Here is a 24,054-nt window from a genome sequence, read left to right as displayed (position 1 = left end):
ACGCACGCGTTGTTTACATTTGTCCCTTTTGGCAGGCCACCGCATTTTCCGACCAGTCACATCTTTTCTTCCAATGTCAAAAGCCCTTCAGAAGCGCGCTCTCCCTTCAAAGGAGCAATCCCTTTTCAAAGAGCTACTCACTCTCTACGAGACCCGTCAGCTCAAAAAGGGTCTTAAAACTGCCGAACAAATCCTCAAGAAAGTTCCCGACCATGGAGGTCCGTCACACTGGCTTCATGATCTTCATCGCATGCTCATCTATCTCCAGAAACACTATGCATGAAAGGTCTGATCCTTACAAATATGGCCGGGAGGAAAGATGAGGGCGTTGAACTGGTCAAAAAGGGCGTCCGACTGGACCTGACATCCCACATTGTCTGGCATGTCTTCGGTCTCGTCCAAAAGGCCGACAAAAACTACGAGGAGGCCCTCAAGTCGTACACACAGGCGCTACGTTTCGATAAGGTAGGTGTACTTCTGCTATCCGGTGTGCTCAATATTGATGGACTCAGGACAATATGAATCTGTTACGAGATTCCGCCCAACTCCAGACCCATCTGCGCCTATACGAATCCCTTGTCGATACACGACATGCTATACTGAAACTCAGGCCCAATCAACGCCAAAATTGGGTAGCTCTGGCACTCGCTCATCACTTAAACGGAAACCCTCAGGAAGCTAGAATGGTCTTGGAACACTACCAGCGGTCTTTAAAGGTCACTTCACATCCCTCTCGTTGCTCGATTCCATCATATCTATTATCCTCCTTTGCCCCCACAGAATGTGCCCGACTACGATATCGAACATTCAGAAACCCTCATCTACTATGTCAATATCCTGGAAGAGATCGGTGAACTTTCGGAAGCACTCTCTGTTCTGGACTCTAGCGCTAAATCGCGATCCATCGTCGATCGCACTTCTATTCTTCAAATCAGAGGTAAATCTTAGTATCGGATGTATCGCACATTGTTTAACTAATCCCTTATATCAGCCCGGATACTCACCAAGCAAAGTGTCCCAGAAGCCGATGAGGCCTGGCGTTCACTGATCGAGCATAACCCAGACTGCTACGAGTCCTTCCGTGGTTATTTCACTTACCTGGGCATCTCGCTTGGTATGTCGTCTGCCTTTCTCAACATCATGCTTACTGACGCACGAAATAGACGAATCCAATCCGGAGGCAGTTACCAAACTTGAGGAGTTTGTTGTGCAACTACCCAGGGCTTCTGCACCACCGCGTCTTCAGCTCAACGTTGCATCGGGAGATCAATTTAAGAAACTGGTCGAAAAGTACATCGTAAAACGCCTCGAGAAGGGTATTCCATCTCTCTTTGCGGACCTAAAAGCACTTTATGTGGATAAGGAGAAGCAACAGACAATCGAGGGCATCGTTGAAGCCTTGCGCGAAGAGTACGCTGCTGCTTCCACCCTTCCCGCGTCTTCGGATGCCAACTTAGAACCTACAACTTATCTATGGACCCTCTACTATCTTGCTCAACATTATTCTTATTTGTCACAGCCAGACAAGGCGCTCTCCGTACTCGACATTTCATTGCAACATACACCGACACTTCCTGAACTTCACATGTGTAAAGCGCGAGTGCTGAAGAGAGCAGGAGATTATTTAGGGGCAGCTAGGTGTCAGAATGATGCAAGGTTGCTCGATGGACAAGATCGATTCTTGAACACAAAATTCGGCAAGTATCTTCTGAGAGCTGGAATGGTCGACGAAGCAAACTCGATATTTGGACTATTTACTAAGGTATGCTCCGTTTTAATCTTTGCAGGGAAAATAGTTTAATAAATTTCTTTCTAGAAAGACGCCCCGAGCCCTGCTGCAGATTTAGAAGATATGCAATCTCTCCTTTTCCTACTTAACGAAGCGGATGCGTATAGACGAAATGGCAAACTCAACCTTGCCCTCAAGAAATACATTGCTGTTAAGAAGGTCTTTGACGACTTCGAAGACGACCAATTTGACTTCCATGGGTACAACTTGAGAAAATTCACTATCAACATTTATATCAAGTGCGTTTGCAAAGTTTCTGGGTCACAATGGAAGTTTATATCGTCGGTTCCTTAGGTTGCTGAAGTGGGAGGATCAGCTTCGGTCACATCCAGGTTATGTCAAGGCGGCCATTGAGGCGTCCAAGGTAAGTTATCAACGAATGTACCTCTATCAAAATTAGCATAGTTAACCATTGTCTTCGCCAGATCTTCGTTGCTGTCTCTGACGATGCTTCAATCGTATCATCTTTAACGTCAACAAGTAGGACTTCTGAGTGTTTTCCTGAGATATAGACATCTGATTTTCTTGATAGGTAAAATGAGCGATGCTGAGAAGAAAGCACTCAAAAAGGCCAAAAAAGCTGCCCAAAAGGTCCAAGAGGACAAGAAAGGTTCTTCGAGCAGCATTTATCATCTAACCGATCTGCTGACAAACATCCTCCTTCTGTCCAGCTACTCAGGCGACAAACGAAAACAAGGACCCCGAGTTAATTGTGCCCAAAGATGAGGACCCAGATGGCTTAAAGCTGATTGGGTCACCAGATGCCCTAGAACAAGCATCCAAGCTTCTGCATCCTTTAACAACACTGGCACCGAAGAATATCGATGTTTGGATAGCAATCTATGATGTGGCTATACGCAGAAGTGAGTTTTTCAATGAAGCGAACAAATAACTGAGTCGCCTGCATTATTGACATACCATCTCTTGCCGTCAACAGAGAAGCTCCTACAAGCAGTAGGCGCTTTGAGTCGAGCTGCTGCTCTCAATCCGGATCATCCAGAGCTCCATCTCCGCCTCGTTGATGTTAAACAGAGAGGTATTTGTACACCTTTCATCCCCAGCGCTGATTTCTTATCACTTTCTTTCAGCATCCTCATTCCCTCAGGCACCTCCACCCCCGATCGGCCCAGTGTTCACCGAGGCTATCGCCAAATTCATACCTGACGATTTGTCGCTTGAAACATTCAACTCGCAGTATCTCCAAAAGCATTCAACTGATAGTCACACCGTGTTGGCTGCAGCCAAGGCCCTTCACAAACTCAATTTACCTCTGGCAGATGTTGAAAACACGGCCTTTACTCTGTTCAGTCCGGATGTGCGGCTAGATGTCCCGGTGCGTTCACTCTTCTTTCCATTCCTCCCAGCGCTATTAAAGTCATAACCTATACTTATACATCTTCTTTCTTTTTATTGCATGTAGACCGCGCTATCGACAGTAGACTTCCTCGCTTCTTTGAAATCCTCGCGGCTAGATGAGTTCAGGGCTCAGTGCCAGACAACATTCCCACTATCGACAGTGTTCAAGCCTTCGGCGGAACTTGCGCCGCTACGTGAACAGGTCATGCTGGGTTCTGCTCCCGAGCCTGCCACAGAAGACACGACACCCTGAGCGTCGCAGATAAAATCTCCGGGTGTAGAGCGGGAAACAGGCGACTTAAATGTGAAGATGGAGTTTGACAGAGAGACGTTGTCCATTTTGCCGTAGAAATGTTGATTCAAGTTCCTTTTTCGAATGGGTTTTCTCTTCCATTGCGAGTCCCATGCCGCTACCCTATGTTTGGCACACTTAATTTATCCCTAGTGGAAGGTTTCATTCTCCGTCATAAATGTCGGGGGATTATGGTTGCCGTTATATGATTAACATCAAGTAATAATCTTGAGGAATCCAGTAAGAGCGTGTGGATGAGTTCGCTGTTGACCAACCCCAACGTCATGTTTTTTTAGAACGAACTTGGACTGCAATTTTAAAATCGTGAAAAAAATATTGACATTAAATTGCATGCCATTGAAAGCATTTTAAATGCTATCGGGTCGTATCCTTTGGCTATGTAAAGTAACTTTGCCCTCATTAAATCATCGACCACTAATAAACGACTTGGAAAATTGTTAAAGGGTCGGTCTATCAAACAAGCATACCACTAGAAGAAAGAAATACATATAAGCGCCATATTGAAATCAGAGACGAAAGGGTAAGACTTACGCTATTCCAGCTGTCTGCATTGTCGATATGAATCCGCAAATCATAGCAGAAAGTGCGATGCGTGCGATAATTTTCGCTCGAGAGGGCGCCATCGCGCTCAGAACGCCCACTTGGATTCCGAGAGAACCAAGGTTTGCAAACCCACAAAGAGCGTAGGATGTGATAGTGAATGCGCGGGGAGAGAGCGGGTTGGGACCGGTGGTGATTGCGTGTAGGTCCAAGTATGCGGCGAACTCGTTGGCGACGAGTTTGGTGGCGAGGAGCTCGGACACTCGGAGGATCTCTGCGCGGGGAACGCCCATGAAGAAGGCGACGGGGTAGAACAGGTAACGGAGTATGAGCTGTAGGGTGAGTTGGTGAATACCGAAGCCTCTGCCGATCCAGGTGAGTAATCCGTTGATCCTTCAAAATGCGTTAGTTTTGCCACAAATGAACACGAAACAATTTGTGACGTACATGGCTACCAACGACAGAACTGTAAGGACATTTGTGCTAGATTGCGAGCTTAGCCAAGTTTTTAAGGGAGTATGCTAATGTTAAGACTCACAAGATATGCCCAGCAACAACCAAACCGAAGACAGCACCGCGACTGAATGCATGGAGTGCGTTTGCCTGTAGCGCGTTATAATTGAACCAATTATCAGAGTAACAAATCCGCTCACAGGAGCTTTCGCTTTGTCTTCACCACGGTCTACAGTAATCCGGCCGCGCGTTACAGGCTCGTCCATCTCCGGGATGCGCATCTTGCTGATGGCCATTGAAGCAGGTATACTCATGACAGACGATGTCACCAGGTTTTGAGCGGGTACACCAAGGCCAATATAAGCAGCTAAAACTGATCCGGCAATTGTCGAAAAACCGGACGTCATTGTAAGATCTAATGTATGAAATGTCTTGTCAGGAAAACTCGACTACTGTGGGGCAATTATCACGTACGAAGTTCTGATTCCGTCATAACTGGTAGATCAAATGTTGAGTGACGGGATCAATATTCAGAGAAGGGTACACATACGGTCGACATATGGCCTAACAAGGCAGGCGGATTCTCCTGATAAGCGCCCGGCGTTAACCTCAACGAAAATATTTTGTTGCGACTGCTTTTTCTCACCTTGACCAATCCATGGAGAAGCAGCGGCGACAACAGCCTCTGCTCCAGAGACTCCCATTAGTTTGAAGAAGAACCAAGCGCTAGAAGTCGTCAGCGCGGTCAAACGAGTTACTTGTAGCACTTAAAAACTCACAAATATTTGATGATCCATTGCATAACGCCAAGATAATACAACATTTGCACAAAAGCAATGAAGAAAATGATTGTCGATAGCTGTACCATATGTTAGCAAACTAGTAAGAGTGATTATAGTCCCGACGTACCGTATTGACGAAGAACCAGTGCTTGTTGATTGTATCTGCATCGAAAAAGAATGTCGCGCCTGCCAAAGCCTGGTCCAGGAAATCGGCAGCCAAAGTGGCAATCCAGTGGAAGAGCGAGAACCCGGCTCCGGATTTCAAAACAAACAATGCGATTACTTGTTGGAGGAACAGTCCGACAATGACGGTTGGCCTGGGAATGATCTGTGAGGGGGAAAGTTCGGGAAGATAGTTATCGACACATACCAGGGTATTTCACTTCGTTTCTTTGACGTTGCCCAGAACCCAAACTGGAAAACTAACAGCCCAAGAACGCTGATTGCACGATCTCCAAATGTGGTATTCTTAACACACATAACGCAGACAAATCAATTTTCCATCAAAAGCTGCATAGTAGAGCACGTACCCCTTGAAGCTTAAATCCGAATGCGGAACCAAAAACGATGGCTAGAAGGCACAACCAACCGATGGCAAGTCTGGCTCTGTATGGTAGCCTATACCATGGTTTCTGAACGGTGGGCTCCCAGACAGCGCTTATGGGTCCCGAAATGACTGAATTGTCAATAAACCGGAAGGCAATGATTCTATAACGGATCGTTAGCTTCAACTGAATGGCGAATAACTAAGAACACTAACGCGATGAATGCCCATGCAAACACAGTTTGAACAATCCTTTCATTTCCTGTCAGCAAAGAACCAAATGTCAGCGAAGATGGAGCTCACCATCTATGCCTCGTAGCTTCGAGAACAGTTGCACTTATCCACCAGCCCAAAATCACGAGTGCGAAAGCCGTCAAAATATATGGCCTGTATTTGGTGTACAGAGTTGGCTTATTCTCGTCGTCGTCGTCGTCGTCAGAAGGACTGGTTACGTCAACCTTCTCCTTTGGATCAGACTCGAGGGACTCTGAACGGTTGTCCTCCTTTACATCGGCGCCGGTGCGCTCCCTGATTGCGCTGGTCTGCTCAGTAGGAAGCATCCTGGAAGCTACAGTAAGGTATGGACGGAGCTACGTGGGGGAAGCAAGCTGTGATGTATCCTACCATGGGTTCCATTTAACTGCCGGAGAACCCTCAAGGAGGGAAATTACTTTTGACAGCACGCATGTGGGCAGTCTATTAATAACCTAGATAAGGCCCTCAAGTCGCGGTGTTCTATTTTTGCCGGGACAGTTCGTGTAGCATGGGCTTGGCTTGCGCATGTATGCTCTGGCACACTACCACGAAATGTCCTGCATATAGATTTTCCTTGATGTCAACTTGACAGAGTGCACCACCCAACTATTCATCTATCAAGGTCGTTGCATTTCGTCTCGACTTAGGAAATTCATTAACTGTTTTACAGTACCGCTATATTGTTCGGTTTCTATGCAAGGCGTAATATATTAGCTGCTTAATAGAAGTATGAGTGTTACTAAATAACTAAAATTCTCCTTGAAAGTTGAATATATATTGTTAGTTAGCCGCTCGCCAACCAATTCCTAAGTTATTCGGATTGTTCTGGGTACAAACAACATCTATTTATAGCCCACGACTCTCGGCCTTGGCCAAGCTTGGAAATTCGGCACTCTCCCACGTCACGTGCAGATGCCAAGACCTTTCAGCAGGCCGTGTTCGTACGCAAACTGTTCCCATCGTTTTGTCCATAGTGGTGACTCCTGAAGAACAACCGTCTCACATCTTACATCCAATTGCCCTTTAGCATCACAGCCATAAATGCCCGGCGATCTACGAGAATGGACGCACCCCAAATGAAACCACTGGAGCGGTATGAATCAATATCCGTCAGACCAGTGCAAGTGCATTCGGCCAGAAGTACCTTCGACTTTCAAAGCCACTTTATTGTGAATATCTACGCAAGTATCCCAGAATGACCATCTGAGGCAATATTTCAATGCTGTCCACAAACTCTTCTTTACTCCAAAGCACTTTTGTGGATACAATGCCGAACTGATCATCAACCATTTCAATCATTCCCTGATCTTCCGGACTGGATTGTCCTCTGCACAGCTCGCCATGTGTCAGGAAAGAATTGCTCCATTGGCTTTCGGGTGTCTCGGTTTGTAGACTAAAAGGTTCTCTGGCTATCGTATACCGTATCACAACAATACTCCGTGCAGACAGCAAAAATTTAAGCCGTGAATAGGTTTCTTCTTCTCCGGCCATTCTATCCCTTGTAACAGGGATTTTTAACAGGGATTTATAATTGGACCGGTGTTGTCGCTTGATGCCTTTTCTTCTCCTTCCAAAACCCATGTATGAAGTTCGAATGACCAAAAATCGGAAACTGGGTAGCCGCTCATGCTGGTGGACTCAAACTACATAGTGCCTGTGGACTTTGATCGCGGTTAGGTGCGGAAGTGCAACGATGATCGGATGGCGAAGTGTGTCCCAAATGAAGTCCCTCTCCACAGCTGCACTACACCACTTGACCTGCTTATATAGCACCATGCCATACATTGATACATTACACCTTCAGCATCGCTTCATTCGTCAACGAAGCTAACTAGCAGTAGATGCCAGCAACATGTCCTCACATTTGGTGTCGCCGAGAGCCCTCTCAATTGTACAGTCTGAAATCAGCTCCACGATCAATTCTACAGTGTTGTCAACATTTTTAATGGGTGTGTGTCTGCCGCGTTACCTATATATCTCAATCTCTCAACATTACCGATGCTTCGGCTTTTTAGGAGCATACACCATTGTTTACTTCGGTACTCTTTATGCATATTGCAAGTATTTCATCTTGGTCGCATCGCTTCAACGCTGAGCTTTGACGTTCAAGTGACCAAAAAGGCGGCCCAGCGATGGGGTGTAATCATAACTATTACTATCCTGTATATGGTCTGCCTTGCGCAGCTTGCCATTCAATGGTACGCGCTGCAATGGGAGTTCATTATTAATGGAAAAACTCGACAAGACTCGTATCTCGCCATACTCCAAAATCCTGAAGCTCTGGTCTTGGCGTCTTTTGTCACTTCGTACTCAGTTGTGGTTATTGCGGATGGGCTACTGGTGCGCGGGATTTGTTCGTTCTTTATCAATCAACATTACTTATTTTATCTGTTAGATCTGGCGCTGCTTCTACGTTTGGAACCGCTCTCTTCGAATTATAGCAATCCCATTTCTGCTTTTCGTTGCAGAGACCGGTGAGGAGTCTCTAATGTCGATACAAGACACTTAAACTAAAAACTGGCGACTAAAGGGATGATATTGGCTGCTATCATCATCAATGGCATTAACGGATCTCTTGTCTTAACTCAAAAGCAAGCGATGATAATGAACAACCTTCTAGCAGCTGGCTTTTTTGTGTCATTTGGTACCAGCCTTTCAACAACTTTGTTGATCGCCTATCGCATCTGGACGGTCTACAAATTAGACGGCAAGCCTCTGAGGAGATTCAAGAGCGTGCTCGATATAATCATCCAATCCGCGGCTATCAACTCTGTAGCGCTGCTCCTGACAGCAATCACGCTCATCATACCGGACAGTGGCAATATCTTCAATGCGCCATTATTCGCACTTGGAAATTACGCCAAAGCCTTCTTCGTAGCTATATCGGTGCGTCCTTATTAATGTCCCGAATCGACGATCGGTCTTCTTGATGTCTCCGTCTTTTCAGGGCCTCGCTCCTACAATCATGGTTGCTCGGATTGCTTTCATAGATGATGATAGTGGCAACACATTTATTCCATCCCAGACTCAACGACTGTCTAACCTTCAGTTCGGCGGAGGAATGTCAACTCAGGATCGCAGTGTAACGCAAGATATGTACAGGTACAGTGATGCTGGCGCGAAGATTCAAAATGAGGAAGGTGTATGATAGCCCACTTAACTTGATATATCAAGCAAACAACTCTACTTTTGTTCACTCGATTTTTTACAGACGTGCTTGTTCAGATATGGGTTGAACACAACTTTCAAAGGACAACTTACGGACACGGTCATGTTATCACGTGAACAACGCGCGTTCTAGACGCGATGGGTGGTCCGTGCGGGATGCTTTTGGCACTAAACTAAACCTTGCACAAAATTTGTATTTGAATGAAACCGGGAAGGGATACATGCACGCGTAAGACAAGATTCGAAGAACTACTTGGTTCTTCTTAAACTTGTTCATTATCAAGCGACTTCATCTTGACCCACAAACCACCCTGATACGTTTACCACTGTTAGAATACATCATGTACAGATAACCAATTGCAAACCAACCTTCACGAATAATGTCAAGTGAGCGGTAGGGAAGATCTTCTCTTTAGCCGTAAGCGAGTCTCGAAATTTCCATTGAGCTGGGGGAGGAATGTTTACAGAATTATCAAGGGTGAATTCGGTAAAGTTCTGGAGAAGCCGAATAAGATAAAATGATGCTTCATTGTATGCAAACTAGAGGACGGCTATGAGGTCATGATCAAAATACTTAAAGCTGAACATCGCACCTGCTGTCCGAGACAAATACGGGGGCCAGCATTGAATGGGCAAAATATATACGGATTTGCTACGAGGTATTTCTTCACCCTGTCGTCGAGGAATCGATCTGGATCAAATTCAAGGGCTGTGAAGAGGGTATTGAGATCATATTCTAGTGTACGGAGCGGATAGAACTTGCCGTCAGGGCCCCACAGATCTTTTCGACGATGGATATTGATGACTGCATAAATACACCTGGGGAGCTGTCAATTCAAGTAAAGGTTAGCATGAGAGACTTGCGCACGTCGTATCCTTCGGAATATAAAATGGTTTTTCTCCTGGACGAATTGCAGGCAGAAGAACAGGCTTCGTGGTCGTTCTGTGGAAAGCTATCAGCATGCAAAGGTGACTTCACTATCAATCGACCATACCTGCCGTTGGAGGGTCTGAGCAGTATTAGCAAAGCAGGTCAGAATATTTCGACGCCAAAGTAAATATTGAATCACATACACCGGTGGATAGAGACGTAGAACCTCTGGAATTAGGTATTAGCAAGGAAATCAATTCATGACTACGGATGGCACACCATTCAAAAACGCTTTCATATAACGCATTTCTCGCATTTTCTCGTAGGTCGGCGCTTCGGTGGCTCCAACCTTGTCGTATATTTCTTCGCGCAAACGCTTCTCAATATCAGGGTGCTCTGCGAGCATGTAGACTGCAAATGTCAGCAAACACATGGTCTTGTACACTTTCAATACTCTGTCACAAGGTAGATAACTCATGCACGTACTGTATCGCGACCGGCAACCAAGAGATTTACGAGCTGAATAGTAGTAAAATGGTTATGTTTTGTGCAAAAAACAGCTTGTATATAATTACCTCGTCTTTCAATATTTTTGTATCTGAACACGGCTTGTTTAAGTCGATCTTCGGTACTACAATGAAGTAGCTTACCTTGAGTGTGCTTAACCAGATGCTCAAGAAGGGTGACCTCTTCGTTGGTCTTCAAGTTCGTGCCATTTGAGCGCGCATGTAGAGCTTTGGATAGTAAAGGCTCGGTGAAGTCGTCGATTATCTGGCGTAATGGGGTAACCTGATCGCTGTTGAACTCAACCAGTGCCCATTCTTTACCGAAGTTACCACGTTCTGCCACAATGCTGAGACCTTTGGTGAACGCTTTTACAAAGGATGTCGATGGGTGATTGTAGAAGACAGGAGAATTGGCTTTTTCGTGACCTGGTGGGTATGGTATACCAGCTGAGAGTGACCCTACTTCTCCTCCAAACAGAAACTCAGTGGCTGAGTCCAGCGTGAAACGTGATATGAGGTCCTATCCTGCCATTGAAAGTGATGTCTTATCCACATGACAACATCTGAATTTTACCTGAATATCAAGGGAGAATCCTTCGTTTAGTCGGGCTTTGGCTGTTTTAAGGGAGATGCTCCAGTTCCGGTCGTATATATCAAAATCCGTAATCCTTTCGCGAGTGAAAAACGGCCTAGTCATCGCTCGGTGGAACCTACGCAAATCTCAATGAAATGCTGGGCGATATTAGTCTATGGTACTAACTTCCACATTTCGCCTTGAAAGAAAGATAGATTTATTAGAGGCATAGTACCTTTCGGATGACTGAATACATACCATCGGAATTAAAAACTCCTTCCCCAAGCAGAGAATGGGCTTGGGAGTAGAATACTGAACCTGTTCAAAGGCGTAATGCTTACATATGTATGATCAAAAAGAAATGTGAGCACCCACCTTTGTGGAATGAATCGAATTGTGTCGCGAGGATAGCCTATCGTTGATTTTCGATATAAGATTTAATTCTACCACCCTGAAAAAACGAACGTATACCTTGACGTGTTCGGGCTCGTCGGTAATTAACTGTAATCGTACGATTGTAGTGACGTTAGACCCCGGCCAAAAATGTGATGCAAAATGCCAAGATTGAGGAGAGTACCCACTGATGCATCCGTTAAGACGTTGAACCTTACTATGCTTCCATAGTCCTCTGTGAATCGCAGAAAAACCCCCCCTGTTTCCAATCGTAAGATCGTGCAATAGTTAGGAGCAAAACTTATGCATTTATAATTAAGATCCACCTGGATAGCGATTTTCTTTACTCTGCGTAAATTCAGATACAATAGACAGCATCGATTTTGGTACACTGGGGGGTAGTACTGCATTGTTGGCTAATGCTGCTCTGTTGTTCTGCCAGATAGAATAGTAATAGTTGAAGATAACAATGATGGGTCTGGCGGAGACGACAAGGAAGAATGTTGCCCAAAACGGAACGTTGAAGTTGGTATTTGTTTTTTCCAATAGATAAAGCACCGAATATGTGATCAGAGAAGGTAGAGCAAACCAAGGGAAAACCTCCAAAAGATATTTTGGACCAGGCGGTAGCTCCATGTCGTCGAGAGGTGAGAGATAAAAGACAAGAACACTTGATTCAAGTGTGATCGGTCTTTATATTCCATTCTGCTTGAGTCTCACCAAGACAATTACGCAGTCATCGGCAACCCGTATCTGAATGACAGACTGGATAAGCAAGCAAGGTTCAAGAAGGACTGATATCGCTGGCGCCCAGCGGTATGTTCGGCACAAAGAATACGTTTCATGTATGACATGACCGTCGTTTTATTGGTGTTTTCTTGGGTTATTCCTTACAAATATGGTTCGGAATGAACCTCCGAACCATATCTGCGTGAGAACCCAGCAGACGATCTAGAGTAATCCATACATGAATTAGATTTAATCCATCTTTGCTTACCAGATACTGTCGAATTTCAGGCGGCTGGCCAACGGCTGGCGCAAGTAAAAGGACGGAGAAGGGGGACACATTGATGTTTAGTTTTCGTCGTATGTTCAAGTCCCGATTTGTGTGGGGGCATCTCGGCATCTCGGCATTCTGGCAGAATGCGGAAGAATGACGTAGTTCGTTGTAGTCAACTTCATCGGTAAACCGGAGACACGGTGTATATATCATTAGTACTTCTGAGCTTTAGGGGACACACCGTATGTCGCGCTGAGCAGTGGGCATGGTTGTCGCATCCCTGTAATATGCCTCTTCAATTCCAAATCACTAATTTGAAGCATTGTTGAAGCTTGTCTTAGGTTTGACCTTTGCACCTTGTTCGCATTCTTGCGATGCACTGCAATGGACGAGAAGACCGCAGCACCATTGAAAAAAGAATTGCCGACAGTCAACAGCCACACCCCAGGACGTTCTTCATTATGTTTTGAGCAATGGTTTCTGCAAATTTTCTGCCACTAAATGAACAGATTACTTGGGGAAGTACTTTCTTACTTACTGCCTCGTAGTTGTCGCCCACCTAAACTGTCGTAAGGTGCTGGGTTGCAACACGCCAGAATGATTTCTGCCAAGGCCAACTGTTAGCCTACTTAATAGAATTCTCTAATGAGCATTTACTCTGTGGATTTGATGTCCGTAGTGCAATCATATTGGATGCATAGCCTGTGGCCTATAAGCGTTTTAAGTGGAGATACTGTAACCAACTTTCATTGTGCAGATGCGTTGTTGCTTTCTGACGAAATTCGTTGCTACAATTTCCTCCTCCCTCGTGGATTCCCATCATCTCTAGTGATAGTATGCAAGTCAAAAATTTGTTGAGTAATAATCTTGAACTTTATACAATTTGTCTCTGTGGAGCACATTTCATTGTGATAATGTGAACATGGTCTCTTGATAGGCAAACTACATGGACGGGAATCTTAAACACAATCTATCTATGCCATCGTGATTTGAAGTACAACAGAAGTCTGAACAAAATCAGTAGTGAGAAACTTAAATAAAATCAAGCTTCTTCAAGTTGTGTGTCCCATGAAACTACACGGAATGAAGCACTCTTTGCCCAACGATTCCTTTCCATCATCTTGGAAGATAATTTTGGCTGGTCCCGGGGTAAACTCAGCCGCAGTCGTATCTACCTGACCAAGTAACGCACCAAACAAGATATTTATAGCCCATACCACCGATCGTATTCAGTTGCTGGGTGCTTCCATTATGAGGAGTGGAAAAATGATTCAGATTTGATTCCGATGAGCGCCTTGAGTTATTCATCGTAACGCAAGCAACATTGGTACAACATTGCATTCGTGAGAAGATAAAGTTACAGAATAAATATATTACACGTGTGTATAGTATGCACTTTTGGAGTAGTTGGCTCGTGTATGAACGCTTTCCATGGCACCAGACTTCATATTGTTACGGAGTTTGATGAGAGCCCAGAAACCCAACATTTACCTAGCGGCAATACACGCGCGGTGAATTTACTACACTGAGCTCACGTTTGGTTTATACTGAAAATAACCAACGTAATGTCGCCACGATAACGTTAGATAGTTTATGCGTCTAAACCGTCTCGCCGTACTTAGGTCGATCTGAAAGAGATTGTGGCTTCAGAGTCCCCTGTAAAATTCCATTCAATTCATGACAGGCTAAGTTCGTATGAAAAGGAGACTTACAGAGTCGTTTGGATCAACGTCGTAGGTAACAATTCTTTCCACCTTTCGCTCGTATCGTGGAATAGTGTGAGTAGTGTGAGCCGCACCGTTGGTGGAGAGTTCAAATGTACTCGACTTCTTGGCCGTAACGATACTGTTTCGTGCGTTAAGGGATGCCAGCATTGTGTTGAAGTACCTAAAAATTTCCATATTATAAACACCGGATGTTGTGGCGTTGGCCAATGAAAAGAAATACTTACAGTTTGCCCGTGATGAAATAAAAGGCAGCATACATAGGGCTGTTAGGCAAGCTGACCGCAATTATCAACGTAACCAATGCAACCATGGATGTCAGAATTCCTGTGTTCACGGTAAATACCTAGAGACTCATCAGCAAAGTTCCTAAGACGCGATAGAAATGGCAATGCAGAGTAACGTACTACTAGTCTATTGACCATGTTGTTGCTATTGGACCATCCTGTCCGTTGTGAATAAAGAAGATAGGTCATTGTAGCGGCGATGATTATGTCTGCTGCTGCTGCGGTCCCGTTTATGGAAATGGACAAATGGTGTATTTCGTGAAGAACTTCTGTAATGCTATGGATTTGAAATGCTCGGTGGGTATAGGCTGTGGGTAGAAGATACGAGGTTAGTCATAGCTAGTCAGATCCCTTGATGGCTTACCGCATGTTACAGCTAAACGGGGGAGCAAATCAGTGTATAGAAAAAAAGGCCAATCGCAATGCGCGACGCACCAAATTTTGCTATGACGAAAACACTGGGTATAGCGACGAGGATGTAGTTTTTTCGACTTACTATTATTTAATACGTGTTAATGAAGCTCACAGGATAATTGAATCGAGCTCACATTTCCAAATACGATACACAAAGAAACCCTGAACACCAAGGCAGACGAGACCCTACACGCGGATTGAGTTATGATTTAACTAAGAGAAAGGTGCTGTATGGTCTACCTCTAGTAAAGCTTGTATCTGATGAAGGTTTTGGTGAGGTGAGTTATCATCTCAGGTGTCAACTGCAAATTTGGGCGTACCACCAAGCTCCATATATGGTTATCAAGCGCCGCTGGATTAAAATAGTTCTACCATCGATGAAATTAATGATGCGAACGTCGATCATGGTCTGGAAGCGAAGAGGTACCTGGATGAGAAAATAATATACTGAAAACGGATCAACATCTAACATGTTGCCCAGGCGGGTAAAGATGATACGACTTACTTGACTGTACGATGACCGCTTGATGGACAGAATCTAATATCCTATTGTAGATTGAAGAGTATTAAGGGAGAACCGGTGTTAATTGACGGTAAAACGGACCAAATAGCAGCGACCTATCATGATAAACGTCAATACCAGCCAGTCATCTGAAGCCACGACTTACCAGCGCTTTAATCCCGATCCTATCCTTAGGGTATGTGATATAATACCTACGGATGGATATGAGAGGCAGAACAGATGAGATTACAGACAAGAATTTGAGAAATACCAGTAGCACTGAGCAGTTCCGATTCCCCATAGACTAGATGTTCGGAACACATTGAGCCAACACTACCGCATTGATGGGGGTACAACTTACGCGGCGGCTAGTATCACCCCTATCAGCAAAGCGCCAAAAGTGTTGTCGAGCTTTGGAAGGGCAGGGGGCGCAGCGGCAGACATCGCTGAACAGGAAAACCGGAGAGGAAAGATTCGGTACCCATTCTACCTGAGGTCTTGTAGTTTTATACTAACAGATGGGGCTTTACATTGGTATGGAGCCAAAAAAGGCCAGTCTGCTTCGAGTCCGGACAGGGTTCCATTGTCACCATCAATCACAAATTGTAACTCCGCCCGAACGTTGAGAAGGTGTCATCCGGATCGTCGACATCTTGAAAGCATCATGGCTGTGGGGTTCAGTCGCCAATCCAGATCCTTGTGAAAACCATCTATCTTCTTGACATCTGCGGCATGAGATTTTAGAGACTGGCTATATATTCCCCCAACTTTCAGTGTCATCGTGTTCTTCTCGTCGGCACTATTGAAGGGAGAGGTGAAACCTATCGTTACCAGTTGGAGCGCTTTGTCCTTGCAATCACGACCATCCGGATAAAGTACCCTTGTGAAGATGTTTCACATCTAACCTGGGTTTTTAACTCTAAAGTGAGAGATAAAATTTGTCCAGCCTTCGGGAGAAGTGGTTTCCACATGTAAACCACGTCTTTTAATAGAGAGGAACGTACTGTCCGGCCGACCATCACTACTTCTCCGATCAAAGGAGGAAAACTCGTGAGTGTCGTGTCGGAGCGCCTCACTGGGACCTTGAAACTAAAGCCTACGCTTGATCAAGATTAGTGAAGGGGAGTTCGGGGATTTGGTATCTCTCAAAGTCAGTATACACAACAGAGGGACGGTTTAAGCAAAGAAACCTGTCTTGCGGCAAGCATGACCGCTATTAACACGGCTCTCTCCACTAAAAACGTACCATAGACTCCCACTGCGCAAACCCTATATATTCATACGGTGTCTTCTGAGAGTGAGATGATAAAACACACTACCCGTATGGTAGTTTGTACGACATACCTATCCTGTGAACCGTGATTTCGGAAATGGGTATGAATTATTTACACACTAACCGATAATTTAAACTTTAGTATCAGTAGGAAAGCGTTTTGACTTGAACTGATTCGTTCTGAAAAGGCTTTCAAAGTACTTGACCACAAATTTACTTATGTTGTTTCCTCCCGAATTCCCGTTATACTTTCTTTGTATGACGGAGACGTAGTGCGAGACTGTTAGAAGATATTTCTGCTTGAAATTTCTCACCGATGCATCCTTTTGCGAAAGAGGTACCTATGATCGGCTCCCGACAATCAGTGAAGCCATGAATAGTGAAGATGTCTAATCTGGATTCTAAGACTCGTGTGTCCATATCATTTATCTGGGGTACACTAATTTTAGCTATAGTATTGTAGGATGGAATCATTCGAGTTGAAGCAGCATTAGGCTTTCCCTTCTCATCGTTAGCTAGATATCTTGCGGCGGTGTAGCACTATGCCACGCGTTGGGCGACAGTTCTCTCAGCTTCCTTGCAGACTTTCTTATCATCGCAAATTGTATTCGGTGATCCCGGTACTTCTTTACCTCCTCGTAGCTTGTGTTGGGCTTGCTTCATTGACTTAATTGACAAATTCCGAACGGTACTAATGCTCTGGCAGGCCGATGTAACATGGAAGTCAAAATTGAATGTAAAGGATCAAGGGTGGTTTTCTGAAGCCGGATAGTCCTAGGGGAATCTACAATGATAACGCCATGGGGGCTTTCAATACATGGAGCGGCATAAACATGGATCAAGTATGGATGGACAATGTTTAACGAATTAGAATGCCGTTTGGAGTGCCATTTGATGCCATCAATTGATGTTTGGCAGTTGGGGAACAAATAATGAGATATATATAACACTGAACAGAGACCCCCTTTTCCTATTTCCCACGATATGTGGCTCACATACGTCAATAATGGCAGTGATCTAAACTAAGCCTAGTATTTGAAAATGTTGACGTTCCGCAAAGAAGTTGGTATTCGCTTGGGAATAGCGACCTGGAATTATGTCCAGAAAACAACCGGCAGAGAACAGTCCTGAACAGATCGACTGTTCCGACTATGCGCTGTTACAGAGGTTCTAGGGCTTCCTTATATTCTCATGGCTCGGTAAAATCTGCCTTAAGTTTTACTCCAGTCACCCCACATCTATCGAATCTACCTCTTGAACCATGAGGACGTCCACTCAGCTAGCTCAAAGCCCTCTATGGAGAATCTCCCCCGACACTCTGAACTTCGACCAACGGATAGCGCTAACTTATGCGCGAGTAAAGTCGATCGTGAAAACTTATCGTAAGTCCTATTCCTGTCTGTAATCCCCAGCACAAAACATCAAGGGACTTACCGTGGCTTACAGGCCTCACTAGGCATGACCTTGCTACTGTGTCACCAAGATACTGGGAATTCCAGTGCGTGATTAACATTCAAATCAAAGTTGCAATACTGGACGCTGATTATACATGCCCACAGTTCTGATCCCATAATGATGATGGTCGGTCGCGTCTTACAAAACTTCAATAAATACTGACGATATATGTGTAGGACTGTTCTGCCGGGACGCTAGTCACTATTCATTACAATCTTTGTGGCGGGACACTTTCTATGTATGCCGGAGACAGAGAGGACGTGGCGCAGATCTTAGAGAAGCTTTTGTCGTTCGAGCTGTCGTAAGTTGTTGAATCCTATCTCAACAGTTCAATTCAGCTCAATAAATCTTTACAGAGGTCAATATTGCCTAACTGAGCTCGGGCATGGGATCGATGTCAGGAACATGGAGACCACTGCTACTCTCCTGCCAAGTGGCGAGTTCGACCTTCACACGCCCACCCCAGCAGCTGCCAAGTCAGTCTTCCTCTTCCAATGGTCGCGAGCTGTATTTCTGATGAGAGCGAATTTGCAGATACATGCCTCCTACTGCGCCTTGCGGGACACCTGTCGTCTCTGTTGTTTTCGCCCGCTTAATTGTAAACGACGAGGATCATGGAATTAAACCATTTATCGTGTATCTCAGTGATGGAGTCCGGATGAACCCAGGAATATCTTGTAAAATTCTTCCTCCAAGAGGTAGATCTTTTTCTCTATCACCATGACGCTCTTGACTAATGCGATACGAAAGGTGGATCCAGACCTATCAAGCACGCCTTGACGTATTTCAACCATGTTCGACTACCTGCCGCTGCACTGCTGGGAAACCTCGACAAACCAACCGACGTGCGCGCGGCATTCTTCACAACCATCTATCGAATTGTTGTCGGTGCACTTTCTATGGGTGCTCTGTGTCTTTCAGTCATGCGTATGTCTTCCTATATTGGAGGGAAGTACAGCTTGCGAAGAACAGTAATTGACCCCGTCACCGGACTTCCTCGTCCGATCATCGCTTTTAGCACACAGTCCCAGCCTGTGCTTACCGCGTTATCACAAACATTTGTGATGGAAAAGATGGCCAAGCACTGTCATGGGCTTTTTACCGCCAAGACTGAGTTATACGAGAAGCACTTCATTGCGGCTGTCTTCAAAACAACCATAAGTCGATTCGCCCAGTCTATCCCACTGATTTTGTCAGAAAGATGTGGTGTCCAAGGTTTGTATGAAGCCAATCAGCTGTCTGTACTACATGTAAGTCCTGTAATTTATATCGTGGCAAGACGAAACTCACAGTTTCCAGTCTGATATTCGAGGCGCTGTAATCGCTGAGGGTGATGTTCTTGCCATATCAATCCGTGAGTAGGATGTTTGTATGTCATTTGATTATTTCTGTCGCTTAGCGCCCACGAATCTAGGATTTGCAATCGAAGTCCTTCTAGGGACCAGAACTCCTCCGAAGCATGACGATGCTAACAGCCTTCTGTCAAGACATGAGATATCGCTCATCAAGAACCTCCAGGACAACTTGCTGTCTACTGTCTCTAGCTCCCGAGATCCCAAAATCGCTGGAAGGCTGTTACCGGCTTGTCAACCTCTGCTGGAAGCCATTGGTCATCGAATGGCGTATGAAATCGCTGTGAAGGAAGGGATAGACAAGGACATTCTGGAATTATTCCTTGCTAGCGTTATCAAACTTGACCAAGCTTGGTACAGCGAGAATGCTGGAATTACTCGTGATCAACAGAACAAGATGGAGGCTGATGCAGCGGAACGCCTCCTGCCTCGTCTGGAAGACTTTATTGAAGCTCTCGACACCAAGGAATACATCACTGCACCCATTGTCTCCGACGAAAGCTGGAACCAGTTTGTGGACTCCTTGGAAACTCTCGATCACTTTAGCCATGGACGCTCTGCACAAGTTTCAGACTTCAGCCGTGTGTCAGCCCATCTGTAGCTTTTAGTTATATTGTAGTAGTAGAGTTATGATGTTCAATTTTATGTACTATATTACCATTGTATTTAACGTTACGATGTTGTTATTACTGGTTGTTAATACCACTTGTGGGCGTGTAAATTTCTCAAGGTCCCAGGCGTTCCGTCCAGTAAATCTTCCACTAGATACAGAATACTGAAAATTTGACAAACTGGTGTGCAATGATACCAAATGGGTACAAATGTTGTACGGAGATCCAGAAGGTGGAGTACTTGTAGGCTAATGCAATAGCGACCCGCGAGTTGCTCGCGAGTCGCGAGAGAAAGGATCACGATGATTTTAGCCCCCTTTCTTCGCTCAGTCACCGGAACTATGTAAACCCACCGCCATCAGATCATCAACCATGGAAAGTTCGGATGGTAACCCATCTGATGGACACTCAAGTACGTGATCAATCTGTGGGACTCCGTCTGTCAACTAGTGGCATGGATCACTGAAAACGATCAGCATGTCATTTTCACCACTGTTTTCCTCACAATCGCTATGCCATTGGAGGCACCTATATTTGCACCTTTCCCGAACATGACACTCAACTTACTCAAGAGTCCGAAGGTTTGGTAACAGAGTACTTCGTGGCTTCGTCAGGCGATAACTGTCTAGCAAACGCTTAATCTTCTTCGGCCCACTTCGGCTCTCACAATTGTACTTGCCAACATTTTGGTTGGCAGTAATTGATGTCGTCCTGTGTGATACCTGACATGAAGCGTTATGAGCAGTGGTTGAATCCTGGATGCCCTCTTTTCTGATCAGGAGATGGACAAGCGTGTGAATAATCATGAATTCAAGTCAGCAATGGACTTGAGCTCGATGACTTATTACGACGTGTTTTGTTGCATGAAAATCTAGCTTCGTCGCTCCTCATTCATTAGAACATCGCTAAAATGTCCAAAACTTCGTCTGTACTCCCAAGGAACAGGCTGTCGGCTCTAGACAAAGCAAAAATGCTAGTTATTCTTTTGCCTGCCCGTCAGTAACAGCATGAATCCCTAAGTTCTTTGCTGAATGTTTATCTCTCGTCAGCTGCCTTGATTACTTGGGCCCTTATAAAATCTCAGTTCACAGAGGACGGAAAAGCCAAAAGCTGGAAGCGGGTTGCCATTGACCGAGTCTCCCTCCGAGCACTTTACAATATGAACAGACGACAGATTCGGGCCTTCTTTGGAGAAACTCAAGACACCTACGCCGCTTTTATCAAAGCTGAAAAAGCAACCCCGATAACCGAAGAGATCGGTGAAAATGCAAAATTATTATGGATTGGACCTAAAAGAACAGACCGTATTATTTTATATCTTCATGGTCAGTTCAATGGGCTGTGGACCTGACATTAATGATAGAGATACTTTGTCCCACTATTAGGCGGTGCATTCCTCTGGGGAATGATGGCTTCGACCCCAAAATTTCTGATCTACCTTCAAGAGGAACTCGAGAAGAAGAAAAAGCCCACAGGCGTAGCTATTTTGAACTACAGTAAGTGGTACTCTCACATGATCTTGAATTTTCAAAGATATAGCTTAAAATGTCCAAGCCCTTGTCCCAGATGCGACATTTCCAACTCAGTTAAAACAGGTTATCGCTGCTGTACAACATCTCGTTAACTCTGGAGTACACCCTCAAAATATACAACTTGTGGGGGATTCGGCTGGAGGGATAATCTTCCATCAATTGTTATCGCACATTCTTCATCCAGTGGATGGTGTCCCTACACTGACGTTCTCGTCTCCCCTTGGTGGCGCATACATAATGTCCCCTTGGACCCTGCTCACGGATGAGCCCGTTGCCCATACGAATGAGGGCAGAGACGATATCCTCGGCGTGCGTACCGGACTGTATTGGGGAAGCAAAGTCCTAGAAGGGCTTCCAGAATCAGCTACTCCCTATGTGAACCCCCTTTCTGCACCAGACGACTGGCTAGATGGATGTAACGACTTGGTCAAGCGAGTGTTGATCAGTGCTGGTGAGGGTGAAGTTCTTCGAGACGCAATTATCCAGTACTTCAAGAAGTTGGAAAAGCATCACAAAGATGCGAAGTTATTCGTCGAGGAACACGGAATTCATGACGATCTCCTCATGAAATTTCTCGTAGGCGACAGAGATTTGGGCAAATTGGCGCCATTCCTCGTCAACTGGCTAGATGAAGGATTCTCGACGTAGACTCCAATGCATTTTTGCATCAGTGCGGTGCATCAAACGTTAACTCTCCAAGTCTCTACAGAATGCCCATATGCGAAGTATTTACGGTCGTAATTTGATTAGTATTTGAGCAGGCGGTGAATGCGTGTAACACTGAAGTGTGTGTGTTGTATAATAAAGGACTATATTTTCGAGATAGAAACTTGGCCCTGCAGGCACATTTAGGTCAATGTATATCTCATATTTGTTCCAAGGGGAAACAACCTGGAGCAATACTGGTGGGCTAGCGAGACGGCGGCGGAATGGCAAATACCGACTCAATAACCAGTCGGATATGTATCGATGATCGTTGCAAACTGACATAAATATATATAGATTCTATACAGCACCTTCAACGGTCATCACCTTCTACGCTGCACAGACCATACTCTCGTATTCTATTCTTCATAATAATGATGTCAGGTTGGAAGAAGGATGATAAATAGATATCTGATGTTTGGAGGTCAAAAATGAAGATTAAGGCTAAAACGAAGGGGAGCCATCAGACACGGATCGATGACGTGAGATCAAAGAAGTCCACTGCGAAAGTTAACCGGGCCCTGATCTTAACGACAAACAAATGAACATATGGGCAATAGAAGAATCATGTAAGCACACCGGTGATAAGAGCCTAAGCAGTAAGCACACATCGAAGCGATACTCTTCTCCGAGCTTTATGTACTCACTTTCTGGAAAGTGGTCTGCATGCTCTACATGCCTAGTCCACACTGGAATGTAATGGTAAAAATTGGGTCTAGTTTTTCAAAAAAGAACTAAAAATTTCAATTCCTAGCCTACGCTCTTGCGCCTGCAATGCTATTATCTGCAACATCTATATCTATATCATAGTGTGCCTTGAGCCGATTTTGACCTCTGTTATCTGTTGATACCAGCATGGTCACTGGTACACTGTACTTCGGAACCGTTTTCCAAGTGGAATTGTGGAAGCCAGCTCCATAAGTACATATAGCCAAATGCGGACATGCAGAAGGGGGTCGCTGCTTTAAATAAAAAAAGTAAAAGTCAGTGGGTAATTATTAATATTACGTAATACTACAATTGATGAGCGAAGTCGGTATGCAACGTCAAAACTCTGTGCCGGTGAAAGTGCCGGTCTTCAATTGCAACTTTATCATGGTGTCAGAATAAAGATTGATGATAAGACTTAGATTGTACTTGCATTATCGCCAATACCCTGAGCACTATTTGTGGCGTCTAGTTGTCCATCGAACTTCGAAACAAAGAGAGGCGGAGAGTTGCTTTCCAATTGGAACGCGGAAGTGGATTTAAGGGTTGATATCCCTTTCCTTGCATTCAATGACGCCAGCATAGTATTCAGGTACCTAATTTAATAAGAGTTATGGATCAGATTTTGTGTACAGGAGTGGACGACCTACAATTTCCCGGTAATGAAATAAAACGCTGCATACATAGGGCTATTTGGCAAGGTGACTGCAACAATTAAAGTAATCAGTGCCGCCATGGAGGTCACGATACCGGTATTAACTGTGAAAATCTGCACCATCGGATCAATTCTGTGCATTGTTTAGATTGGTGTTTACGAAACTTACTACTAGTCGATTGACGATTCCATCTGTATTCGCCCATCCTGTTCTTTGGGAATACAACAAATACGTCATAGTTGCTGCGATGATCACATCTGCCGCTGCTGCTGTCCCATTTATTGAGATTGA

General features: G+C 44.8%; 7 protein-coding genes across 7 annotated transcripts; 4 read left to right on the top strand and 3 right to left on the bottom strand.

Moving 5' to 3' along the window:
- Positions 1-73: 73 nt before the first annotated feature.
- Positions 74-3,398, top strand: JR316_0009989 (N-terminal acetyltransferase A complex auxiliary subunit NAA15; the record flags this gene model as incomplete). The annotated part of the gene is made up of 14 exons (XM_047895667.1): positions 74-218; positions 269-465; positions 513-716; positions 781-937; positions 992-1,114; positions 1,164-1,762; positions 1,817-2,028; positions 2,084-2,153; positions 2,215-2,269; positions 2,322-2,399; positions 2,461-2,652; positions 2,727-2,825; positions 2,878-3,122; positions 3,210-3,398. 14 exons carry the CDS (start codon positions 74-76, stop codon positions 3,396-3,398), a joined length of 2,565 nt encoding a protein of 854 aa, XP_047745386.1.
- Positions 3,399-3,985: 587 nt separating this feature from the next.
- On the bottom strand, positions 3,986-6,337 carry JR316_0009988 (Solute carrier family 28 member 3; the record flags this gene model as incomplete). Its single annotated transcript, XM_047895666.1, has 12 exons — positions 3,986-4,391; positions 4,446-4,481; positions 4,537-4,601; positions 4,652-4,866; positions 5,002-5,037; positions 5,098-5,177; positions 5,231-5,310; positions 5,361-5,550; positions 5,604-5,701; positions 5,764-5,941; positions 5,994-6,029; positions 6,081-6,337. The coding sequence occupies 12 exons, from the start codon at positions 6,335-6,337 to the stop codon at positions 3,986-3,988; spliced, it is 1,677 nt and encodes a 558-aa protein (XP_047745385.1).
- A 1,861-nt stretch (positions 6,338-8,198) lies between these two features.
- JR316_0009987 (uncharacterized protein) lies at positions 8,199-9,180 on the top strand (the record flags this gene model as incomplete). Its single annotated transcript, XM_047895665.1, has 4 exons — positions 8,199-8,372; positions 8,428-8,506; positions 8,563-8,918; positions 8,980-9,180. The coding sequence occupies 4 exons, from the start codon at positions 8,199-8,201 to the stop codon at positions 9,178-9,180; spliced, it is 810 nt and encodes a 269-aa protein (XP_047745384.1).
- A 283-nt stretch (positions 9,181-9,463) lies between these two features.
- On the bottom strand, positions 9,464-12,180 carry JR316_0009986 (Cytochrome P450 monooxygenase 75; the record flags this gene model as incomplete). The annotated part of the gene is made up of 17 exons (XM_047895664.1): positions 9,464-9,511; positions 9,570-9,740; positions 9,794-10,019; positions 10,069-10,143; positions 10,196-10,210; positions 10,275-10,299; positions 10,351-10,507; positions 10,558-10,590; positions 10,647-10,669; positions 10,722-11,097; positions 11,152-11,287; positions 11,344-11,350; positions 11,410-11,469; positions 11,527-11,563; positions 11,623-11,652; positions 11,733-11,803; positions 11,871-12,180. The coding sequence occupies 17 exons, from the start codon at positions 12,178-12,180 to the stop codon at positions 9,464-9,466; spliced, it is 1,800 nt and encodes a 599-aa protein (XP_047745383.1).
- Positions 12,181-14,143: 1,963 nt separating this feature from the next.
- On the bottom strand, positions 14,144-15,915 carry JR316_0009985 (uncharacterized protein; the record flags this gene model as incomplete). Its single annotated transcript, XM_047895663.1, has 15 exons — positions 14,144-14,200; positions 14,257-14,431; positions 14,496-14,614; positions 14,676-14,863; positions 14,920-14,931; positions 14,991-15,050; positions 15,104-15,155; positions 15,210-15,227; positions 15,290-15,321; positions 15,367-15,396; positions 15,475-15,515; positions 15,574-15,587; positions 15,638-15,683; positions 15,743-15,775; positions 15,833-15,915. The coding sequence occupies 15 exons, from the start codon at positions 15,913-15,915 to the stop codon at positions 14,144-14,146; spliced, it is 960 nt and encodes a 319-aa protein (XP_047745382.1).
- Positions 15,916-18,005: 2,090 nt separating this feature from the next.
- JR316_0009984 (Peroxisomal acyl-coenzyme A oxidase 3) lies at positions 18,006-20,152 on the top strand (the record flags this gene model as incomplete). The annotated part of the gene is made up of 9 exons (XM_047895662.1): positions 18,006-18,126; positions 18,191-18,242; positions 18,304-18,325; positions 18,376-18,500; positions 18,556-18,675; positions 18,734-18,897; positions 18,950-19,449; positions 19,499-19,553; positions 19,614-20,152. The coding sequence occupies 9 exons, from the start codon at positions 18,006-18,008 to the stop codon at positions 20,150-20,152; spliced, it is 1,698 nt and encodes a 565-aa protein (XP_047745381.1).
- A 920-nt stretch (positions 20,153-21,072) lies between these two features.
- Positions 21,073-22,342, top strand: JR316_0009983 (putative carboxylesterase 2; the record flags this gene model as incomplete). The annotated part of the gene is made up of 4 exons (XM_047895661.1): positions 21,073-21,157; positions 21,212-21,487; positions 21,548-21,658; positions 21,717-22,342. 4 exons carry the CDS (start codon positions 21,073-21,075, stop codon positions 22,340-22,342), a joined length of 1,098 nt encoding a protein of 365 aa, XP_047745380.1.
- Between the last annotated feature and the right edge of the window lie 1,712 nt (positions 22,343-24,054).

The sequence above is a fragment of the Psilocybe cubensis genome, chromosome 9, assembly GCF_017499595.1.
Source record: "Psilocybe cubensis strain MGC-MH-2018 chromosome 9, whole genome shotgun sequence".
Classification (NCBI taxonomy): Eukaryota; Fungi; Basidiomycota; class Agaricomycetes; order Agaricales; family Agrocybaceae; genus Psilocybe; species Psilocybe cubensis.
The sequence above is the reverse complement of the archived record's forward strand: the minus strand, read 5'-3'. Positions and strand labels throughout refer to the sequence as shown.